We start from the raw sequence: 23,261 nt of genomic DNA on the forward strand, positions 1-23,261 counted from the left end.
GGAAAAAATCAAAATAAGATCAAAATAAATGATCATAGTAGCATTGTTGAACTGTGAGGAAGCACAGGGATTTGGCATCATAAAAATCTGCTTATCTATTTCTTTATCCTCTAACAACATTGATTTTGCACCTGTGCTGAAACTAGAATGACTGCTTTAAATGCATACAGTTCAAAAAAAGTTAGGGGCCTTGGTGAGTCCCCCAATAGTGGAATAAATATTTGTACACACATAAAAAGAATAGAAGAAAGTCAGAAAACATCCACAAACTCATTGATTGATTGATTGATTGGGTTGTTCTGTCCCCTGGTGGCCATCAGGATTCAGGCTCTCTCCTCTCAACTCACCTCCGTCTCAAATCCTGCCCCTCTTTTATATTCAGGAGTGACAGCACGGGCTCACCTCCCTTAAAAAATTGTCCTTCTCTGTATCTAAATGCGATGTGCTCTAACACCTCCATCGACGAGAATAGCTTTATGACCTTCAGAAACCAGCACCCTGATTGATGTCCGCTTAAACTCAAACTATGATGAAGCACTTCCTTCAACCAAAGTTCCACCAGCACTCAGAACCGTAACCCTTCATCCATTCCCAGACTTTAACCCAACTCAAGGCACAAAACAGCAACCTCGAACTCAAATCGTGGAAGGAGGACGAGGAGAAGGCTGCAGGTAAATGCCAACAAGTTTGAGAATTGCAGCAGTCAGTGTGTGCTCATCAGTGTTAAATGAAACTGTTTTGAGGTGTGCTGTGTTTATTATGTGTATGTATTATGTTTTAACTGTACTCGACAGCTTTGGAAATGAGGGAGTGTCCCAATGATTTTTCAAGATTTTAAATAAAGGTTGAATGAATTAATAAATGAGTTCTGAAGCATCAGGACATTAATTTCAATGTAACTCAATCTAAACAGGTATGTTAAGTAAAGCCCATCACTACTTCAGTTTCTCATGAGAAATCCTCTAAATTCCTGACAAAGATATACAGTAAGTGCAAACACATAGCGGCTTTCCAAGGACAAAGAGATGTGTGTGTGTGCGTGTGCGTCTTTATGTGTGCATGCATGTGGGATCACGTCGGCGCGTGTCAAACTCTGCGACCGGTTCATTAAATGGCACACAGATCAATTCTTAATCTGCTTTGTATCTGTCCTAACACATGCAGAAACACACAGCCTGAATCTCCCTCAAACATGCATTCAGATACACACACGCGCACACAAACACACACACCCTCCTCCATTACGTCCGAGCCTTTTTGTCTTCCTCTTTGTCAAATTCAATTACTGACGACATCACTAAAGGAATCTCCACATGAACCAATTACCGCTCAAAGCCCCTGGGTGTGTCTCTGAGATGATCTGTGTGTGTGTGTGTGTGTGTGTGTGTGTGTGTGTGTGTGTGTGTGTGCAATAACATGAAAGTATAACAGAAAGTGCGTGTATGTCCATTATGGAGGAGAAACGGGACAAACGCGTTGGGGTTTAAATGCATGAATGTGTTTGTGTGTGTGTCAGAATGGTCCATACTGTGTGTGTGAACTGACCATTCGCTAAGCCTCAAGCGTCTGCTCACTCTTTATATGACCAGACTGTGTATGGTCAATATGCACCCGAGGACCTAATGGAGGACTGTCCACACCTATTCATTTTGAAAGATCAATGCCCAATGGGGACACTCCAACGTCTGATCGACCAATGATGTAACTTCATCACTCCCTCAGTAAGTCAGGGGCGGACTTTGGCGTTTGTAGGGCTGACACCGGTTCGCTGCCTCGTTGCTCAGCTGAAATAAATAAAATCAGATGCAGCTAGCTGGCTAATAAAGTTAGCTCCGTGAGTTGGTTGAAAACCTGACTTTTAAATGTTTTCAGCCAATTTGTTTTAAAACAAGAATCTTGTAAAAGGGCTCTTAGCACTTACTGAGCTAGTAGAATGAGGATAAAGCTGCACGACCCAGCAAAATGCCAGCATCCTCTGCAGATGATTGATGTAGAAAACAAGTAATAAAGACACATTGCTGTTTTTTTGTAGCGCAGTAATGCCAGTTTGTGTTAGAAGAGTGAACTTCTCCAACATCAGGCAGGGCAAAGCTGTTAATGTTTCTGGCTTAGCTAACAGGCTAGCCCTGGCTTAGCCAATGGTCAATTGTTTCTGGTCAGGGATGTAGATGTTAAGCCGGTGGGTTATCGTCTTGTGACAAGCTTGTTTGATTTTTTAAAACACCTTTCCATTCACCTCCCTTCTCCCGCTGCGTCCTCTCTCTCTCTCTCTCCTTTCCTATCCTCCACTTTGCATATAAATCCTTTTCATTTCCCAGTTTCACCTCCTTTCCTCCCCCCGTCGATCCATTCGTCATCTTCTCACCGCTCCTCCTCCCATCATCCCTCCCCTCACCCCCTTGCTCTGTCAGAGAAATGCTTGCGTGAGGTCAGGATAATGGTACTAATTTGTGTGTATGTGTGTGCTTGTCCCCTATCCGTCCCCTACGAGCTCTGACACCGTCGACCTACGCATACTGCTGTGTCAACAAGAGCTCACACACACACACACACCACAAAATGACAGCATCTCGGAGGACCGTAACAAGATAGTTTACACTGACAGAGAATGAGAGAAGAGTGAGGGAGGGCTGAAGAGGAAAATGATTATCTATGTAGTACATCGCCGCTGCTTATGTCGCTGTCAGGGATAAGTGGGCTAAACCGAACAACTGGAGCTGCATGTGTGAAATCTACAGCGGCGCACCACAGCCGGCGACAGGTTTAGCCATTTCATCCATACATTTATTAGCGGGGAAGGGAAAAGCAGCGCGCAATTCCCCCTGCAAACATTTATCCACCACGAGTAATCAAACAAAAGGTTGGCTAATGGAATGTGATGTGAAACCAAATGAGAACTCTAATCTTCCTCAGACTGTTGCTTGGGACTTGCAAAAAACAGAGAAACACTTCGGTTTCCCTCAAGAGTTTCTCCTTCATTCTTGTGGGTTTAAGAATGAGCCAGTTGCTCAACAAACTTGCAATAAAAAGGTAGACTGTGACGGTTAGAACAATTGCGGAGGAAAGCGCAGTCGCTCTTTGATTCATTCATTCATTCATTTCCCCCCGCTGGTTTAATGCGTTTTATTATTGCAGGGGCCTGGAGCCAATAAAAGACTTGTAAAAGCTACTACAGAGGTGAGTATCTTATGAATTATTGGTATGGCCGCTCCTACAGTGCTATGTTGCTCTGTTGAGACATGGCTTCTCGTTTTGAGGTGGCAGTGGCTGCAGTTCAAGAATGAGAGAACATCATAAATGCTTGACGAGGATGTCTTCCTCTTTTATTGTTTCACCAAATGCAACTGAAAAATGCCGCCTCCATCGTGGCAGATTTTAAAGCGCAAGTTGTGTATCCTGCCTTCAGCTGCCAAAATGAGACTGTTGTCATCATCAGAAAAAGTTATTTACCACGAACAAGGCAAAATGCCTCTATATGATGCAAATAACTGCAGCCAGCAGGTATAAACTCCCACAAGTTCTGTGTATGTTTTTTTTTTTTTTTTTTTTTTATGCACTGTGCATCTAAATGGGCAGTTTAGTAGTGAGTTGTACTGTAAGTTTGGGACCTGTGCCGGAGGAGTTCAGGTCCAACATTCCTGGCAAAAGACAGATTTTGTATGAAGCCTGTGAGTGCTGCCTTTGAGCCTGAGCTCAGGGCACGATGGTCCTGAGTGTGTGCTGCATAGGCTCTCTGGATTGTACTTTACAGCTGTCAGTGACTCACTGACAGCTACAGCTACCTGGAGCAATACCCCATGGGTGCCATTGTCAAACAGCTGTCTGTCTGTCTTAAAGCTCTTTCTCTCCCTGTGTGTGTGTGTGTGTGTGTGTGTGTGTGTGTGTGTGTGTGTGTGTGTGTGTGTAAATGCCAGAGAGGGAATATCTGTCAGATGAGATGTCGACAAACAACAACAGTTTGCAAACACTCAATCATCACATGCACACTCTCTGCCACACAAACAAACACAATCAGGACAAAGGAGGGTTTAGGGTTGCTAAACAGCTTATCCTCACACAGCGGTGAGTTTAAAGTATCTCCTCTGTGCTGTGTTACACCAGCGCCTGCCGTAGGATTATTGTGCCGTCCTAAAATGTAACCAAATGGGCTGATTTTGCTTTCCCCCATCTGACACTTTCTGTACATTATAATTAAAGTATCAGCAGCAGAGATATGGCAACTAAATTTGTCTTCATTTGATGGATGCTGTTGTTTAAAGCTTTTTTTTTTCTTTATGTAAAAGGCCTCTGTAGTATTTCACTAAATCTGTCCGCCATTGCCTCGCTTAAAGCGCATATATCAATCAGGGGATGTTTCCATCAACCTGAAAGCCGTGGTTCAGGTGTACGACAGCAGCTCCTTGTGAATTCTTGCGGTGTGTGTGTCCACCACTGTGTCCAACACACTACAAACACACACGCAAATGTCTCTAAATGCAGCTTTTGATTGCTTAATGTTTTAACGTTAAGCTGATGTTGTGGAATAGTTTGCGTTAATGATCTCCATGTTTTCTGGACGTGGTCTTTCCTCACTTTAACACAAACACTTTTACGTGTTTGTGTCCCTGTTTCACTCACATGTGTGCTCAAAAGCACTCGGAGACCCACACAAACACATGCATGCACACAAACAAGCAACCATTTCCCACACCCTTTCATACACTTTCCTTTCCCTTCCAAACACACACACACACACACACACACACACACACACACACAGTGCTAACATTACATCTATCTGAATGAGTTCCTTCCATTTCACTGTGTTGTTATTGATCGTACTTAAACAGCACCACTCCTGTCGGCTTGTACCAGGAAATTGGCTTCATATTGAAACTGTCACAGCGAGGGTGCGTTTCATTTGAGGCCCAGAGGGGCCGTAGCACAAGAGGAATCAATCTTCATTCTCCGACATCGCCTTGTTTCTGTAAGGGTATTTCTTTTTTTAGGGTTTTTCTGTTTTATTAATAATTAGAGGAATTCAGTTGGTTAGTTTTGGCAGCAGAGTGGCTCAGCACTTGAGACTGTCCTTCCTCCAGGTTCAGACTCAAGTGTCACTGATCACACGTCCCGCTCACAAGTCCTTCAGAAAGACACTGGATTCCTGCCAGTTCCACGGCGGCTGCTCGAGCTGACCCTGACCTCTGACCTCCTCGTGAAGGAGATTAAGCGAAAAAGTAAGGAATTATTACAAAGTCAATCAAAAAAAGATGGCGAAGCCATGTATCAAGGTTTAGAAATTAGGGTTTCGTGCACACAGCACCTTTAAGTTTGGATTCATTAAAGAAAATTAGATGAATGTGCGACATGGAAAAGTCTTACTGACTGTATGCCGCATCCAGTGTTCCCACACTTCTAGAGGATGTGAATGTTATAACCAACCAGTTTGAAACACAAGAACACAGACATGTATGTGGTTATTCTGTAACAGCCTATTTCCAGTTGAACATACTTTGTCATACTTTGACTGTGCATGCTCCTAAAATCATGGATGGCAGACACATCTTCCACATTCAGAAAGCTGTACAAGGAGTGACTGACACTCTGTGGAGTTTATGACCATGATTAACACTACGGAGCAGTGGTGGAAGCAGTTTCATTTGTTGTCTCGCAGAACACACATGCGTGCAGGTGATGTTATATGTATTCCTGATGATGATGACACAGTATTTCACTGTTCTACCATTGCTTGCAATACAAAGGCAGGGAAAAGGACTGCTAGCAAGTAACACTACGTGTTTCGGTAACACTGGATGCAAACAGAAACTTTCCACAGGGTGATTTTTAGAAGCTGAACATGAAGGCCTTCATAGGTATTTATGCAACCTGCCAATACGAAATTTTCATAATGTCTGGAAGCCTTTTCCTCACTAAAACACTGAACCAAATGTAAACAACCTTAGTTTGCTCTTTCAGCTCTAAGAAAAGACACACTTACTGCTTTTTCATGGCCAAAAAAGTGCAAAGTTCCCAAACATATCAGCAATTCTGAGCCATTTTCACATTCATTAAAACACAAAGTGAGATAAAATAAAGCCTGCACACTGTGATAAGTGTCTCATTATGTTCTGTTGCACAAAGTGAATTAGAAAAGAACACAAATCCTCCAAGACTTCAGTTTACAATGATGATTCAAGATGGATTCCTTGCTGTGTAAAATACCCCCAGTTTACCTCCTTACATTATTGTTATTATTATTCCCTCCCTGTTCTTTAAATGATGTTTCTACTTCTCCATCTCCTCAGAAATGATTTCTTAATCCATTTTTCACATACCTGGCAGACTGTGACTGAAGACATTTTGTGAATTGCCTGAGCCCATTTTTCACTTTGGCACATGTTCAATCACGAAGGAAAACATCAACTGGTTCACCAATTAAAACTTTCCTGTCTTTGCCCAAAATTCACTGCAGGCAGCGATACATGCCAATAACAATCATCTCAAATTGAACTGTGTATCCGTTTGAGCAAAAAAACAAAAAACAAAACTGATTTCATAAATAAAAGCACCTGCTAAGTTATGACGTGCCTTCTGATCCTGGATCGTCTTCGTGTTTGGTTTTACATCATATGACTGGATAGAAACTTGCTATTATTACGCCTACTCACGTATTCTCTCTGTGTTTGCTTTGAACACGTACCTTGACGACGTCCACATCCGTCGAGCTGCAGGTGACCGAGTCGTCCACCTCCCTCACCTGCCCGTCGGTCTCCACGGTGACCAGTTTGATGGGCACTGCAACGCGCCGACCTGTAAGAATGGCTGTGTTCACCACCTCTGTGTCCTACAGAAAGAGAGAGAGAAAGGTATAGGGAGTCTCTTTAAAAACATACATTCCTGATCCCTCAGTTTCTTCCTGTTAGCACCACAGGAAAATCATTATACAGCACTATGTTTGAATGGGCGTAACTAAGAGGCAAATTGTAAGGTTCTTAGTCCATTAAGGTGGAAAAGCATTATACTTTATATAAGTGTGGTCCATTTGCCCGCCTTGAATGTAACATTTCTAAAGCCTGAAACAGCTGGTGGTTGCTTTATGCAGGATAACAACTGGTGAAAAAGTTGGAGAGATAGTGTAAACATGCATGATCAAATATCACTGTGTCGGTGTCGCTGCTGGACCATCATAATAATGTTGCTCCAGGACCATCATTGCAATCACGTTTGATGCCAAAGCTTTGTGACTCCGGGGAAAAAGACTGGAAAATTACGCACACTTCAGAGTAGTGAGCCTTTTTTGCACATGGTTAACATGGTTGTGATGACCTGCTCCCTGCACAGAGTTTCTGAATTTTTGGTCAGTTGTCATGATGGTCCTGGAGTATCATTAAGTATGATGTTGTAGGAACAACAGCAACTTGGTGATATCAGATAAATCGTATAAATACGGTCGCCGGTGGAGCGTGTTTCTGCACCTCTCGGAGTGTGGCATGTTTTACAAAAAAGCATGACTTTGGCCAACGCTGCTCTTCATTAAGTACCAGTAACCATACTTGCATTTGGTGAAATACTTGCACAAGTGTTTAGCCTCGGCAGGTGCTACTCGATCCATCTCCCATCAATAGATGATACAGCTTATGTCCTACAAACTGCCACATGCTGCTCTGGAGGCGAATGAGGTTATGCCTCGAGTCAATGGTACAGCAAACCTTTTTTTGTATAAACGGCTAAAAATCTGTGAGATTGACGGGGAAATATTTAAATGAGAAGACAGCAGGAGAGAATCTTGGGAAAAATGGGAGGGTTGACAGGTCTGGAGACCAAGGGAGAGTTTTCGAAGAAGAGAGAAAGAGGAAAAAAAGAAGGTGATTATAAACCTCACGATTAATGTAATCAGCATGATTACATTTGATTAGATCCTCTAACAAAAATAGCACAAACAAACCACACACACACACACACACACACACACACACACACCTCAGAGCGCTGTGTGCCAGCGTCAATCTTGATTATTTGGCATTGAGTTTCCAAGGGGGCATTTTTACCGCCAACACACACACAAGCCTGATTGCAGGGTAGTTCACTGGGCCCACTGTTTCTGGATGGGGAGTGTGTTTGTGTGTGTGTGCTTTCTGACTCTTGTGGAATTCAACTGAGCGCACAGGATGCCAACAGAGAAGAAGTACAGAATACACATGCATACTGTATTTCACTGTGTGTCCCCAGACACAGTTTGGAGTGAAATGGTTTCGATCCAAAATGCAGTCCCTGTGAGTAATATGTTATTGTATATTACAGTATTAATAAGTGTTAATACTGATGCATCAATGTGCACTGTGCACGCAGCATTTTACTGTTGTATTGGTTGAGGTGGAGCAGGTTTTGACTACTTTATGTACAGTTAGTTAGTCCAGTGGTGCCCAACCTTGGAGTCGGGCCCCTGCAAAGGGTCACAAGATAAACATGAGGGGTGACACGATGACGAATGGAGTACAAAAGAAGAAAGTCCTGCTGCATAAATTTGCATTCATCGTTTGGACTGTGCATCACACGGTTATATAAATGAAACTACCTGAGAAGTTTAGAGGAAAGAGTTCTTTGTTGGAACAACTTAAAAGCATCTGGAGCCAGACGAGCGGCCCCAGCACTGCTTTTTCAAAAGACTGAAAGGTTTGTAGTCACTGGTTTGATCTTGAACAAGGCATTGCACTTTGTGAGACTACCACATGATATTTTTCTAATATAGAATCGTAATCTAAACAACAATGAGCACACTTTTCTGTTATATAGTGGAGTAAAGATTACAATAGTTCCCTGTAAAATGTAGAATGAAGTAGAGGTAGGTAGCAAGTACTTAAGAAAAGCGGAATTGGCTGAAAACTGTGCATAAGTACAGGACTTGAGTAAATGTACTTTGCACACAGGAACATGTGCTGCGTACATCAAAACCTACATAAAGATACAGAAACAGGTGGAAGACTCGGGGCAAACATACACAATAACACAAGGATATGCAAATAAACTCCAAGTATAAATAGCATGTGAGGGTCAGGGATACACACTTACAGACATGCGCCCACTCACAAATAACATAAGATGCTGATGCACACACATTCAATAGTTTAAGAGCATGTGACCGATGACAAGTTGCCTGATGCCCTATCCCTCACTGCCACATACTGCTACGTGACCTTTACTTAATGAGCTCACCTTCACAAACACACACACACACACACACACACACACACACACACAAAGACAGTTTCTTAATCTGTAATTCTCTCAGTTTTTGGTCTCTCCTCACACTCTGCTTTGCTTTGCCTGAAATCAGAAATAGATACTTTTGATATATAACACGACAGAAAACAGTTCTGCAGGTTGAAGGCGAGAAACAGGTGAGGAGGAGGAGGAGCAGGAGGAGGAGGAGAAGTGGGGACAAACAGGATTAAAAGCATGGAAAAGATGAAAGAGGGAGCGCAGGAGAGGAAGATGAAGGGCACAAAGTAGACGTGCACAGAAAAAAAAAACAAATTAACGAGGAGATTCTTCTTCCGCCTTGAGGGATGGAGAGCAGATTGAGGGATAAAAATCAAAGAGCAGGAAGAGAAAGAGGACAAGAGATAATGACGTTTCTATTTGTCTGTGTATTTGTGTTAGCATGTAGCCTGTATGTGTATGTTAAAAAGTGTGTGTGTTTCCCGGGGCAGGAGTCTCTTGGAAGCCATGGTACAGATAGCATCATGTTTACATCTCAGCTATATGCAGCACGGGTCAAAAGAAATGACAGCAAGGCGGGAAACAAATTTTTAGTTAAAAAAAGAGCTATTGGATATCCCTGTTTTTTTTTTTTAAATGTGGTTTTTAACTGCCGAAAAGTGGCAGTTTTCATTTATTGTGTCCTTGCGTGAGTTTTTCTTTATCTGAATGGAGGGTCTGCAGGCAGAGACGCTGTATGTTGAAGGGGATCCACAACGGGGGCTGAAATGGCTCCAAGAGCTGAATCCAATAAAAGTACAACCATATGTAGAAAACACAAGCTAATGGCGAATCCATCCTCAACACAAAGGAACACAACAAAAGTTAGTTTTAAGACATTGTATGTTTCCAGGGGACACTTCAAATTGATGATGCTACCTGCTGACACAAGGTGTCAAGCCAAAATCTCTTATAATACCAAAATGATCCAATCACATTCTCCATCAATCCATTTTCTTCTGCTTATCTGGGGCCGGGTCGCGGGGGCAGCAGTCTCAGCAGGGATGCCCAGACTTCCCTCTCCCCAGACACTTCCTCCAGCTCTTCCGGGGGGGAACCGATCGAGAACTTTGCCTTTTGGCTCAGCTACTTCTTCACCAGGACGGACCGGTACAACGACCGCATTACTGCTGCCGCCGCACTGATCCACCTGTCAATCTCACGCTCCATGCCTCCCTCACTCATCAACAAGACCCCAAGATACTTGAACTCCTCCACTTGAGGCAGAAGCTCCAACCCAGAGGGGGCAAGCCACCCTTTTCCGGTCGAGAACCATGGCCTTGGACTTGGAGGTGCTGATTCTCATCCCAGCCGCTTCGCACTCGGCTGCAAACTGCCCCAACACATGCTGGAGGTCCTGGTTCAAAGAAGCCAACAAGACAACATCATCCACAAAAAGCAGAGATGAGATCCTGTGGTCCAGGCTCCCTCCGGCCTTTGGCTGCACCTAGAAATTTTGTCCATAAAAATAATGAACAGAACCGGTGACAAAGGGCAGCCCTGCCGGAGTCCAACATGCACTGGGAACAGGTCTGACTTACTGCCGGCAATGCAAACCAAGCTCCTGCTGCAGTCATAGAGAGACTGGAGGCCCGTAGTAGAGGGCCCCGGACTCCATACTCCTGAAGCTGAATGCCACGAGGGACAAATGCCTTCTCCAAGTCCACAAAACACATGTGGACTGGTTGGGCAAACTCCCACGAACCCTCAAGCACCCTGCAGAGGGTATAGAGCTGGTCCAGTGTTCCATGACCACATTGTTCCTCCTGAATCCGAGGTTTGACTATCGGCCAAATTCTCCTCTCCAGTACCCGGGAATATACTTTACCAGGGAGGCTGAGGATTGTGATCCCCTTGTAGCACCCCTGTCTGCCAGTCCAGGGGCACTGTCCCCAGTTGCCACGCGCTGTTGCAGAGGTGTGTCAGCCAAGACAGCCCTACAACATCGAGAGACTTGAGGTACTCAGTGCGGATCTCATCCACCCCCAGTGCCATGCCAGTGAGTAGCTTCCAAACTACCTCGGTGACCTCAGCCTGAGTGATGGATGAGCCAATCTCTGGGTCCACACTCGGGTTCAGATTGGGAAGGCCGTTCCTCCCAACTGCACTTCCAGGTAACACTGTCGCTGCTCAAGTGACCGTTGAAGTCCCCCAGTAGAACTATGGAGTCCCCAGTTGGAGCACTTTTCAGCGCCCCTCCCATGGACTCCAAGAAGGGCAGGTTCTTCACACTGCTGTCCGGCCCATAGGCCGAAACAACAGCAAGGTGATATTCCATGTCCCCATTGCCAGATTCAGAGTCCAGGGATTGGGCCGTCCGGGCCCCCGCCCACGACTGCCACCCAAATCCCACCACATCGGCCCCTTTTGATCCCTCCTGTGGGTCTCACTGCTTTTTGAAAATGATATCCTCATTTAGAATTTGATGGCAGCAACGCATTTCAAAAGTCGGGACAGTGGAAACAAAAGAGTGGAAAAGCTGTGAAATGCTAAAAGAAGCAGCTGCTGGAGCATCTCACAGTTAATGAGGTGAAGTGGCAGCAGGTGAGTGTGTTGCTGCATCAAATTCTAAATGAAGATTTTCAAAAACAATGATATTTCTCATTTTCAACATTCAACATATTGCTTTTGTGCTACTTTAAATTAAATATGGAGTTTCAGTGTTATGCAAGCCATCACATTCTGTTTCCATTCATATTTTACACAGTGTGTCAACTTTTTGGGAAACGGGGTTGGAAGACAAACATCTTTCATGCAGTTCAGATGATCAGTGACAGTGTCTGTCTTAAACAAATCTATCTATCAAATCCTGGTGTGTTAAACTGTTTCTATTGCGCTGCTGAAACTCCCATTACCTTGTACTCAACTCATTCGTGTTGACTTTCAGTGTGTGCACAATAGATGTTGTGTCTAATTGATTGATACAGCAAAAGGATGATAATAAGCTCTATTATAGACAGAAAAGGAGCCCAAAAGAGAGTCTGAGCTGTTGATCTAAGCCCCCTAACTCGCATCAAATAATTTCAGTCATTTTTAGACAGCTGGGAGATGGAAGCTGACAGTACAAATACATCTTTAAAGAAGAAGAAGTGTGAACTTCTTGTCGAGTCAGCAACCGAGGCAGCTAGCTTGCTAACTTAACACCTGTGAAGATAAATTGGGCTGTACCAATTTAGTGTAACTGAACCTGAACAGCAGCTCCAGAGGGATGAACTGACACTGGTTCAAAATACATCTAATCTAATCTCGGTCCACGTCCCGCCGTCCAACCTGGGCTGAACATGAGTCAGACACTAGCTGGCTTTGGAGAACGATCATCTTTAATAGGGATGGAGAGGTAATTGAATTATATTCATGTTTAATCATGATTTAACTGACTCCCTGGAGAGAGAGAGAGAGAGAGAGAGAGAGAGAGTTTAAAGCACAGTATGAAATGCATGGAATTCAGAAAACCTGCCTGGCTAGCGAGTTGTTATTCGAGAAGCAGACTATCATTGCAGGTGCCTTATTAAACTTCATGTTACCATACTAGCAAATGCAAAGATGAATCGCAGTGTGCAGAAAAAAGGAGAGACACAAAAGAGACAGAGAGAAGCGAGTCGAGTGAAAAAAGAGACAAAGCAGAACAAAATTAGAAAAATAGAGAAAATGGAAAAAAAAAGATAAAAACACAGCAGGAAGAGGAATATTAGAGCGAGAGCAAAGGAGACAGAAAGAGAGACAGAGAGAGAAAAGGAGAGAATTTCATGCCTGTCCAAGGGAATTATTAAGTGGCTCGTCAACAACTGGCTCCCTACTGCCTTCAAAAGCTGCTCCATACTGCAATGAGATAAGCTCAGAGGAGGTGTGTGCGTGCATGCGTGTGTGTGTGTGTGTGTGTGTGTGGTGAGGTTGTGCGTGCCAAGTATTCCTATGTATGAATGAATGCGTTTTTGTGCGAGTTCATGTAAGTTCCTGCATACACCTGTGCATGTGTGTGCATGAGTGAGATGGATGTGTGTGTGCGTCTGTGTGTATGTGTCTGTGTGCGCACATGTTCATGTAGCATGCACTGACGAACATGTTTGTGTGTGCAAGTTGCACGAGAGAAGTGAAGTCTTGGAAACAGCTTCTCACTTCAATGAAGCTTATCCATGTGTGCATGTGTGTGTGTGTGTGTGTGTGTGTATGCCCTGCAAGGTGTGCGCGATTCAAAGTGAAGCAATTAGAGCGAGACCACCCATCACACACACACACACACACACACACACACACATGCACGCATGCACACAGTGTTGTAAAAAGGTTGACACAGTGAAAAAACTGGGGCTTTTCGCTCTTCTGTACAAATTCAATTCCAACTGTGACTTACAATAAGAGTATGTAAGCAGTTCTCTTTCTGTCTCCCCCTCCTTCTCTGTCTGTCTATCACTCTTTCTCCTCTCTCTTTCTTGCACACTCTCTCTCTCTCTCTCTCTCTCTCTCTCTCTCTCTCACACACAAACACAGACACACACACACACACACACACACACACACACAGGAATCTCTTCCAGCCAAAATGGAAGTACTGCCATCTAATCTATGTCTGTGTTTCCAGTAAATGCGCTGAGACATTAGCACACACATGCACACAAGCGCACACTTACACGCACACACCTGCTGTGTCTCTTTTTTTGTTCATTCCTTAAATTGTCAAGTTTCTCATTTGGGGGAAATTGCTCGGAACATATACGACTCTGAGTCCCCTTTTGCTCTCACAGTGACCTTTTCACCACAGCGTGAAAACGCAAACACTGAGGCCTCGGGCATAAAAGCCTCTTGCTTCTTCTGCTACTCAACACAACGAATTTAAAGATCTGAGAAAAAGACAGTCCCGTTCTATGTGTCTTTTTACAGGGAGGTAAAAGCAAAATCACCTTCTATTTCTTAAAGTTTTGAGGTTGTAATAGAATTGAAACGATTCAAGGGAAGGTAAACTTTTTCTGTAAAATTAGTAGTTAAAGATATCAACACAATCATATGAAGCTTAGGCCTTCAAACCAGGAGCATCCTGTGTTCAAACTGATCACTTGCTTTAGCAAGATCAGTTTCTGTCCTTTTGGCTGGATTTAACGCCTGTCATTGGGTGACACACACACACACACACAGCCAAGGGCGTATGCTAACACACTCTGTTGAAACCAAGTGACCAAAAGACCTAAAAAATACATTAAAGCCACTTCATTTATCAACATATCAACCAATTAGCTAAGTGGGCAACTTGCTAATGGAGTAAGTGGCTTTTTTTTTATCAGGAAGCTAACAAATACCGCCGAGTATGAGACAGGCAGTTTGATCCAGACCTCGCCCTTGTGCCGTTATGCAATCACTGCTTGCATTTCTCTGTGCACACACGCATACGCTCATGCAGCCGGGGGAAGTGTCGCGTTAGTGCAGCAAGAGCGCTGACATCCAACAGATAGCCGCCATTGACGCTGACTATCCATTTCCTGTGTTAAAGGCTGTGTAATGCTTTTGATCCTCCAACCAAGTAAAACCTTTGCTCCGGTATGAAAAGGGGGAGAGGGAAGAATACGTCAAATAAGGAAGATAAAGACAAAAAAAGTATATAAGAAGACTGCGGGACAGACCGGAAGAGAGAGAGAAAAGAGAAGAAGAGTTCAGGGATAAGGGAGAGGAGAAAAAGGCAATTTTATGATCACTAAGAACCTTCCCTTACATCTTGATATGAGCAGAGCTATAGTATATTCGAATGGGCTACAGGTTAAGTAACAGTTTGAGAGAGAGCAGTATAATTGGATGGTTTATTGAGTGTTTGACCAGGGGCAAAGCAGTGATATACTAAATAGCGTGTTCATCTGAGTGTATGTTCTGCACTTGTACAGCGAGCGGGGCTGAATGATAGAGAGAATTAGCGCTGCTCTCCCTGTAACACAGGCTGCGCATAAGGAAAAAGACGGTGAGAAGAGTTGAGACGAAAATGGTCAGAATACTGTTTATTCCTCATTGCACTGGTTTTGTTTGGATGCTTTCTTTCGGATCTCTATCTCACTACTCTGCTTTGGCGGCTTCTTTTTTACCTTTCTCACGCTTCTGGTCCTTGCTATTCATCACCTGTATCTGACCTTCAACCTGAAATTCTTGTTTTGTTATCTATCTACAAGTCTCTGATTTCAGGTGGGAGTGAGAAGATTGTGGAGGAGAATAAAACACAACAGAATTAAACAGTGAAATCTTGCTGTGTGTGTGTGTGTGTGTGTGTGTGCGTAAGAGAGAGACACATATGAAGATGACCTAACATGCTCCCATGTTTATAACGAGTGGCCACGGCCAAAGGCCAGAAAAAGAAATGACAGGTCATGTGTGCATGTACGTTGTTTATTGCATTATATGTGACATTAATAAAGCAATAAAAGTCAGCGAAGGTGTGCTTGTGTGCAAATCAGATGTTCAGCATGTTACCGCTCCAATTCCATTTTTTACGGCTGAGTTAACACATTAATTGAGGTTGTTTCAAGTCGGATTATCTTGCTGCATTGACATAAAGTTGATTAACGTGTTTCATAAAGGCTTTTTTTCAATCTGGCAACATATGCCAGCTGCAAATATATCCTACGATATAAACACATATGTAATTGTGTCTGTATATAGACAATAGGAGTATCCAATATTGTTTTTTTTTTAATGCACATTTGATCATAAAGAGCAAAAGCAGCTACATGTGAATAAGTCAGGGAAAGATGTACATCCACATTTCGACTACACTCGTGCCTAAAATGACTATCACACTAAAAGCATATGAAAGCACACACTACTGGCCCATTTTTAGCATAGAAACGCACATTTATGGCTTTAAGGTACAACATATATATATGCTACTACAGATAACTTGCAGACCCTTGACTTTAACATCCTTTATCTTTTATTTTCTCTTTAAAGCAATTTTTTTTCGCAGTCTCACTGTGTTGTCCCATCCATCCAACCTATACATGTGTTTTCTGTGTGTGTGTGTGTGTGTGTGTGTGTGTGTGTGTGTGTGTGTGTGTGTGTGTATGCGCCTCCCCACATGTTTGTGGGTGTGTGTCAGGGCTCAGCTGTGAAAGGGAAATTGGTTGAAGGCACTTAGCTGCGATTTACCACAGACCCATTAAACGCATCAAGTGTATCGCACTTTCTCTCTCTGGGTGTGTGTGTGTGTGTGTTTGTTTGTGTGTATGTGTGTGTGTGTGTGTGCATTTGCGTACATGTGCCTGCATGTACTGTGCGGTTCTGGAGGCTTATCTGCCTTAATGTACTGCGCATGCTGACTGTAAGAAGTCCAAGCACTCACACCTAGCCATACTAAGTTGGACAATGATAGTTCTCATGCAACTGTTTTGAATGAACATATTTTATGAAACTAAAGTCAACGAATACTGTTAAATCATTCAAAAAGTGATTAATTTGTTGTTACCTTTACACTTTTTTACCTGATCTATTTTGTTGCCTTGACTGAGGATATTTTGATTTCACTGAAGAACTGTGAAACAAGTTACAACAACTCATGTATATTCATGATATTATTCGGTGCGAACAAAAGGCAGTTCAAATAAATAAAAAGCTGCTGCTCGATAAACTGAACCATTTCTGAAGAGCAGGGGCCACATCAGTATTTACTACACAGCCCTGTTCCCCTGCACAGCTAAAGAGCTTAACAGTTAAACTGAGAAAACATCGCTTTGTGATCTTCATCTTCATTATCATCTCTCCTAAGTGAAGTATTCTTGGTGCAAAAAGACAGCAGGAAATTAAGCTTGCCCACCAGCCAGAGGCGAGTGATTTAGAGAATGGGAAGAGTTCAGAGGAGTAAAAGTTTAGAAGAGACAAATGGAGCCATTTGGCCACTGCTGAATTTAAGAGTGTTACTTTTCATGTCCAAACCAGTTACACTGTCATAAATACAGTCCGAGCATCCAGCCTGTGGCCTCAGCATCGTTAATTTACATATACTTAATCGAGACATATATACTTAAAGTTGTTGAGGGAAAAAATAACTTTAAGCTGTTTCTTAGTTTGCTGATTCTTGTCAAGTGACGCGCAGTAATGCCTGCTGTGACTCCTTTTAGTTTACACATGTTGGTTCGGTTCCTGTCCTGATTTGCCTCCCTCTCTCTTCTTGGAAGGAGTCCTGAAGAGAAGTCCTGGAAATTGCTTGTTTTTGTCTTGTTGAAGTAAATGAACTTCGACTTCAACAGATATTGTGATTCAGCAGAGCGGCTGCCCGCTGCCACAAAAGTCAATACTGTTTACTAAAATAATTAGAGACTGGCTTTCTAATGTGCAAACTGTTGTATCATCAATATCACATCTATTCCTTATGTCTGTGAACACAGACCGAGCCTGCATACAGTGTGTGTGTGTGTGTGTGTGTGTGTGTGTGTGTGTGTGTAAGAGCCTGTGATTGTGTTTGAATGTGTAGATTAAGAAACAGCAAACAAAGCAAGTGCATGTTGTTAAAGTGTGTTGTGTACCTGATGAAGCACATCTTTTACACTTGACTGCAACACCAAACACAAACTGTTGCTGTGGTAACTGTGATTAACGAGAGATTTATTGGTTTTAGTATTTAGCAATAAAATATGGCCATTTATTTGAAATGATTAAAAGGGTTTAAATGGACAGGAAGTCTGTCACTGTCATGGTTACAGGTGGACGTTTGTGTTTTTTTTATTGGTTTCCAACCTCAAGAGAGCAGATCTTAATAGCATCGTTGCGACTGTGATGGACAATGACTGATAAAACCATGTTTTCCTGAAAATATTTTGGTTTAGTTTGCTAAACTGAATGAAATAAAAACCAATGTGAGGTCGGGCTGGGGCTGGTCCAAGCGCAGAACGAGCGGAGCAGCAGCGGAAAGCTGGCGGAGTTCACCGGGGTTCCTGTAAGGCCTGCATCCTTTTCTTACCGATTGGCAACCAAAGGCGTTCAGGTCATGTTGTGGCCTGTTAGTAGCTGCTGCAGCCGTAAGGCTCAGTGTTCATTAAATCCCCCCCGACCTAAAAACTTTATCAGCACTGCCGCTGTGACAACACTATTACTCAGTTACTGCTTTATCTTTGTTTAAAGACCAAACTGGAAGAGCAAGAGCTTTCAACATCTTTTGTTTTTCATTGTGGTAACTTCTAAACTGTCTCCCTCTCCTCGCTGTTCAGTCTCCACAGACATCCATAGAAACAGCCTGAGACTCTCATCTCACCCTCCACCTTCTGCTAATGGGCTGACCTGCACAGCCCGTCCTCACCAGAAAAAAGCAGCTTATTACGACCTGTACTTATGTTGTAGGCATCGACCTCTAGTGGCTGTAGTAACTATGAGGGGAGCAAAGGAGGAAGTTGGGTGATCTCGTATAAAGAGCAAGAAAGTATATTTAGGAGAATATCCAGACTTTTTTCCCAGGAGATCGCTGTTCATGTCCCGTGTGAAACCGAAAGTCATTGCTGACTTGTTTTAACTTATGTAGTGTACTCAAAAGTGGGGGGAAAACTTGCATTAGTCTCCAAAAACTGCCTCTGCAAGAATCTCAGGGCAACACTTCCACCAGAGCTGGTGTCTATTGTCATCCTCTAATTGAAAGCAACAAACATCCGGTTTCCTGCCGACTGTATTCCGCTGCAGAGGGAACACAGCATGTTTAAAAAGAAACAAGGTTGGCAAGTGAGACGAAATATATTGAATATTGAAAAAGGAAGTGAGGGGAAGGAGTGAAGAGAGGGGAAAGGAGGCTGTGTGAAGGAGATGGGAGACGGAATGACCGAACAATGGGAAACGTGAACAGAGGAACAGAGGGGTCCTGAGGTCTAAATACTGAAGAGGAGGAGGAGAAAAAGGAGGAGAGGCGGGGGGTGGAGACAGATGAGGGAGGTGACAGCTGGGCGAGCTGCCTAGACAAGATAGAGGTTTTGGACTGTGTGTGTGTGTGTGTGTGTGATATGTCAGGGATAAATGGCTATTATCACTATGACAATGTTAATTACAGCCAGACTATTAGGCCCGAGGAGTGCCGGCTCATTTATTTGGCTGCAACACAGTTTTGTGTGGGTGTGTGCATGTTTGAGTGTGTGCCTATGCTGTTTTTTTAATACTTGTGAGTGTATATGTGTGTGTGTGTGTGTGTGTGTGTGTGACTGTGTGTGTGTGTGTTTGTGTGATCGCATCAAATCTATTTGTTAGACAGAGTAATTACTTCAGGCTTTGGCCAAAGGCTGAAATGTTTCTCGTGATCTATAAGACTTCAGACTAATCATTACTAAGGGAGCGCCAGCCAAATTTCCACTCCTTCATTGGGAGTTATTTTAAGACTTTTCTAACACATTTTCTCCCTATAGAATCAAAAGATTGCTAGTGCAATGCTGCATGATTTTTTTTTACCCCAGATTTCTTTGGGACAATTATTCATTGAGCTTGTGTGCTTTTGTCACATGTTCACACTTCCAATCTGCCAAATTATGCAGTGCAAGATAAAGTAAAAGCTAATAAATAGAGTATTATGTATGCGATCAAGAAAAGGGCCTAAAACTGAAATTAAATTCAGGAAAAAAAAGAATTGCAGTTTGCATTTGTACATTCATTTTTTATAGTGTGCAAAAAATGCATGAATGTCTCTTGCTTTGTCAATATGTCCAAAAAAAAGTCAGTCACATTAGAAAAGGTTTAAAAAAGATTAACACGAACAGCTATATATACATATATATATGCACCAGACGAGGCATTTTGAGAATGTGCGAATGGAATTTGTGCACCAATCAATGGTGAGGTATTGAGTTATTGATGCTAATTGCTTTGTTAGGCAATGAGTAAGTACAAATGAGATTACAAGAGGACACTGCATTATCCCACTAATCTGCTTTTGGTCAATCCACCTTTTCAATTAGAGCAGCACATGAATTGAATGCTGCACTGGCCCAGGTCAGTGAACTCACCACGTCCAGGTCCTTCTCTGGAGGACCGTCACATCTGTCAGCACTAGTTTGGATTCATCATTTTGCAAATGTCTGTCAATATACAACTTGTATGCTGCTAAACTGCCCCAATGCTTGAACTACCTGCTACTGTTGCTGATGTCTATCTTTGCTTTCATCTGCTTCCTGATTTTACGCTGCCAACCTCACATGTGGCCAGCGACTACAGGTGAAAACTAGCCTCTTGGCTAATTCTGGCATATTTACAGTAGTGTTTGTGAATATGTACTGTCCCTGAGAAATAAACTCATTAAATAAAGTAAAAAATTAATAGAACACACTAAATAGCTTAATCTGACAACGACTGCTGTCTTTAAAACACTGCTTAATTAGATTTGATGCCGTACTAAAGTAGATACAGTCGCTCATCAACATATCTACTGTTACTGTCTACTGACTTCATACAATGAAAGGAATAGTTCAACATTTTGGAAAAGTTTGCGGAGAACTGCGAAAATTAGATTATTTTACTACTAAAATAAGTAAACACCATTTAAAAAAAACCCCAAAAGGATGGAAGTCTGGTTGGTTCCTAAAAGCCTGTGACTGTGAGCGTAGTCTGTCTTCTCATGACTCACTGTTTTCACATTGCAGATATCGTGTCACTTAATTATTTTTCACAGTATTGTTGTCGTCACTGCGCTGTGTGTAAACATAAATTCCAAACCGACACAGCATTTCGCTGCAGCTGCCATCACCTCTAAACTTTGCTTGATATGTCAGTGTTTATTGGGCATAATTGCATGAACTAGGCACAGCACAATATGTGTAGGAGTTTTGGGCTGATGAGAGCTGCCGCTGATGGGAGGGCGTTTTCTGAAGATACGGTTGATCCTCGTGTGACTAATTTAACCACACACTGCGGTATGACACGTGTCCAATCGAGAACTTCAAGGCAATAAACACCCAGCTGGTGGGTGGACAACAGTGTGAGCCTTTGATTGTGTCAGATTCATCCCAAGTGTGAATGTGTGTAGTTTAACCCAGGATGTTCAGAAAGTGCACTTATGCTCAGGTAACCTTCCTCACAGCGACTGTATAAATGAAGAGACAATGGTCGTTCTTGCTGAAAACAACCATTGCTATCCATTTCTTTGCCCTAAAGTCACACCTTTGGACGCATTTCAGAGTGAAACTGAATTTGTGTGCAGAATAAAGCCATGAGGCAGATTTAAAACAAATCATTTAGATTTAATTGATGCTTGACAAGAAGTGGGTTTGACCCGGCGAATACAACGTGATGTGGAGCTGTGGAGGCTGTTGGCCTGCACCTACGCCTCCATCACCTTTGTTGTTAGATCAGGTGGTGGAGGATGTGGGCAAATGAATGGACAACTTTGGTAACACTTTATATTAAGGTACCCAAATTCAACAGTAACCAGTCGCTTATTATCATGCATATTAGTAGCACAAAGGCTCTTTATTGGTCATTATAAATCACATATTAATGGCTTATTCTGTATGAAAACATTCTGCAACTACTAGGCCATAATCTGCAAGAGTTTATCCTTAAAACCTCCTAATTACAGCTTATTGACAGGAGCAAAGTTGTTGTCCATGAATTACGATATTAATAATTTAACCCTAACCCTTAATAACCCTTAATAACCCTAATCCCCTAACCCTTGAATAAAGCAATAATAATGGCTTTATAATGACTAATAAAGCGCCAATATGCTACTTATGTGCATGCTAATAAAAACAGTCAATGGTGGATATGTGTACCCTCATGTAAAATGCTACATCAACTTTTGTTGCATTTTATTTTTGTTGTTCCTCTTTTCCTTATATCATTTCTTTGCATTTGTAGTGTATGAAACATGTGAGGTTTTTGTTTTTGTTTGTTTTTGTTTTTTTTAAGAATTGACCTTTCTGTCTGTGATTATCTCTTTGTTCCATAGCAGTTATCCAGAAACAGAAAGGCCAACCTGGGTATGAACATCAGCTGAAAGTCTATGATGTTGCATACACCGTAGATCAAATCACGTCCGTCAGTCACATTTGAAGGGTTTTCACTAACTCTCTCTCTCTCTGCCCCTGGAGAGACAATTGTATCCTAAACCTTTCACCTCTACAGCCAGTGTCTCGCTGTCCCTCCGTATACCGCCTGCCTTTCTGTCACGACACTAATTGCAGCTGCTAACGAGATGCTAACGAGCCTATGGGGTAGCTGGGAGTCAATCACCCTGTTGCTGGGGCAATTAGCACACGCCTAACCTACTTCCCTCCTGTCCCACTGCCAGCGTGGAAAGTGAAGGTTGAATCTGTGGACAAAAACTCCCTCGCGGACAAAAACACACCTACACGCACACAGGTGCTAATGGGGCCAAAATGATAAGTCTTCTTCGGGACAGCGTTTAGATTTGCCCGTGGTAATTATGCACACAGCTAATTAGAGCAGGTAATTAGCCAGAGAGACTGCTGTTGTTTTAAGCCTTTCCTGAAACACCAATTATCAGGGGAAATATAGTTGGAATAACACAGTGTTTTTTTAATGCCTCAAGTTTGTGTATGTATACGTATATATGCATTCTAATGTATATGTACCCTTGTATTTCTCTGTGTATGTGAGTTCTACGAAAGGAGATTTGTGGGGTTTTTATGTTAAACTACTTTTAAATAATGACATATAGCTACTCTCAAATGTCACATAACTTGTTTCTTCAAGTGTGCACAATTAAAACTATATGCAAATTAGTTACATAAAAGACCAAAAGATGGCCAAGACATTTTAATGAACTTCTGAGGATGCACAGATCACATCTGCACAAACACAAACCTGATCAATTGTAGAGTATTGGGACGCTGACTGTAATCCCTGCATATATTACTTGGTTTTGTCAGTCTTTGGTCTTCTAAAAAAAAAAAAAAAAAATTGAACTATTGTGATATTTAGGGCAACTCGACATGTGTAAGAGCATCAGCTAAACGTTTGAAATCCAAAATGTAAATATAAAATGCAGCTGACATTTAGCTTGCATCTTCACAAAATCATGAAAGGCAAAAATGCAGAGAGAAAGAAAGAGAGAGAGAGAAGGAGGGGAA

General features: G+C 42.5%; 1 protein-coding gene across 1 annotated transcript in view; it reads right to left on the reverse strand.

Moving 5' to 3' along the window:
* The window catches only part of si:dkey-215k6.1 (transmembrane protein 132D), a 237,956-nt gene that overhangs the window by 31,408 nt on the left and 183,287 nt on the right, over positions 1 to 23,261 (reverse strand). The window contains exon 6 of the mRNA XM_041937397.1: positions 6,680 to 6,823. Coding sequence (XP_041793331.1) covers positions 6,680 to 6,823 — 144 coding nt within the window. The remainder of the gene's footprint in view (positions 1 to 6,679; positions 6,824 to 23,261) is intronic.

This window comes from Chelmon rostratus, chromosome 5 (genome assembly GCF_017976325.1).
Source record: "Chelmon rostratus isolate fCheRos1 chromosome 5, fCheRos1.pri, whole genome shotgun sequence".
Taxonomy (NCBI): domain Eukaryota; kingdom Metazoa; phylum Chordata; class Actinopteri; order Chaetodontiformes; family Chaetodontidae; genus Chelmon; species Chelmon rostratus.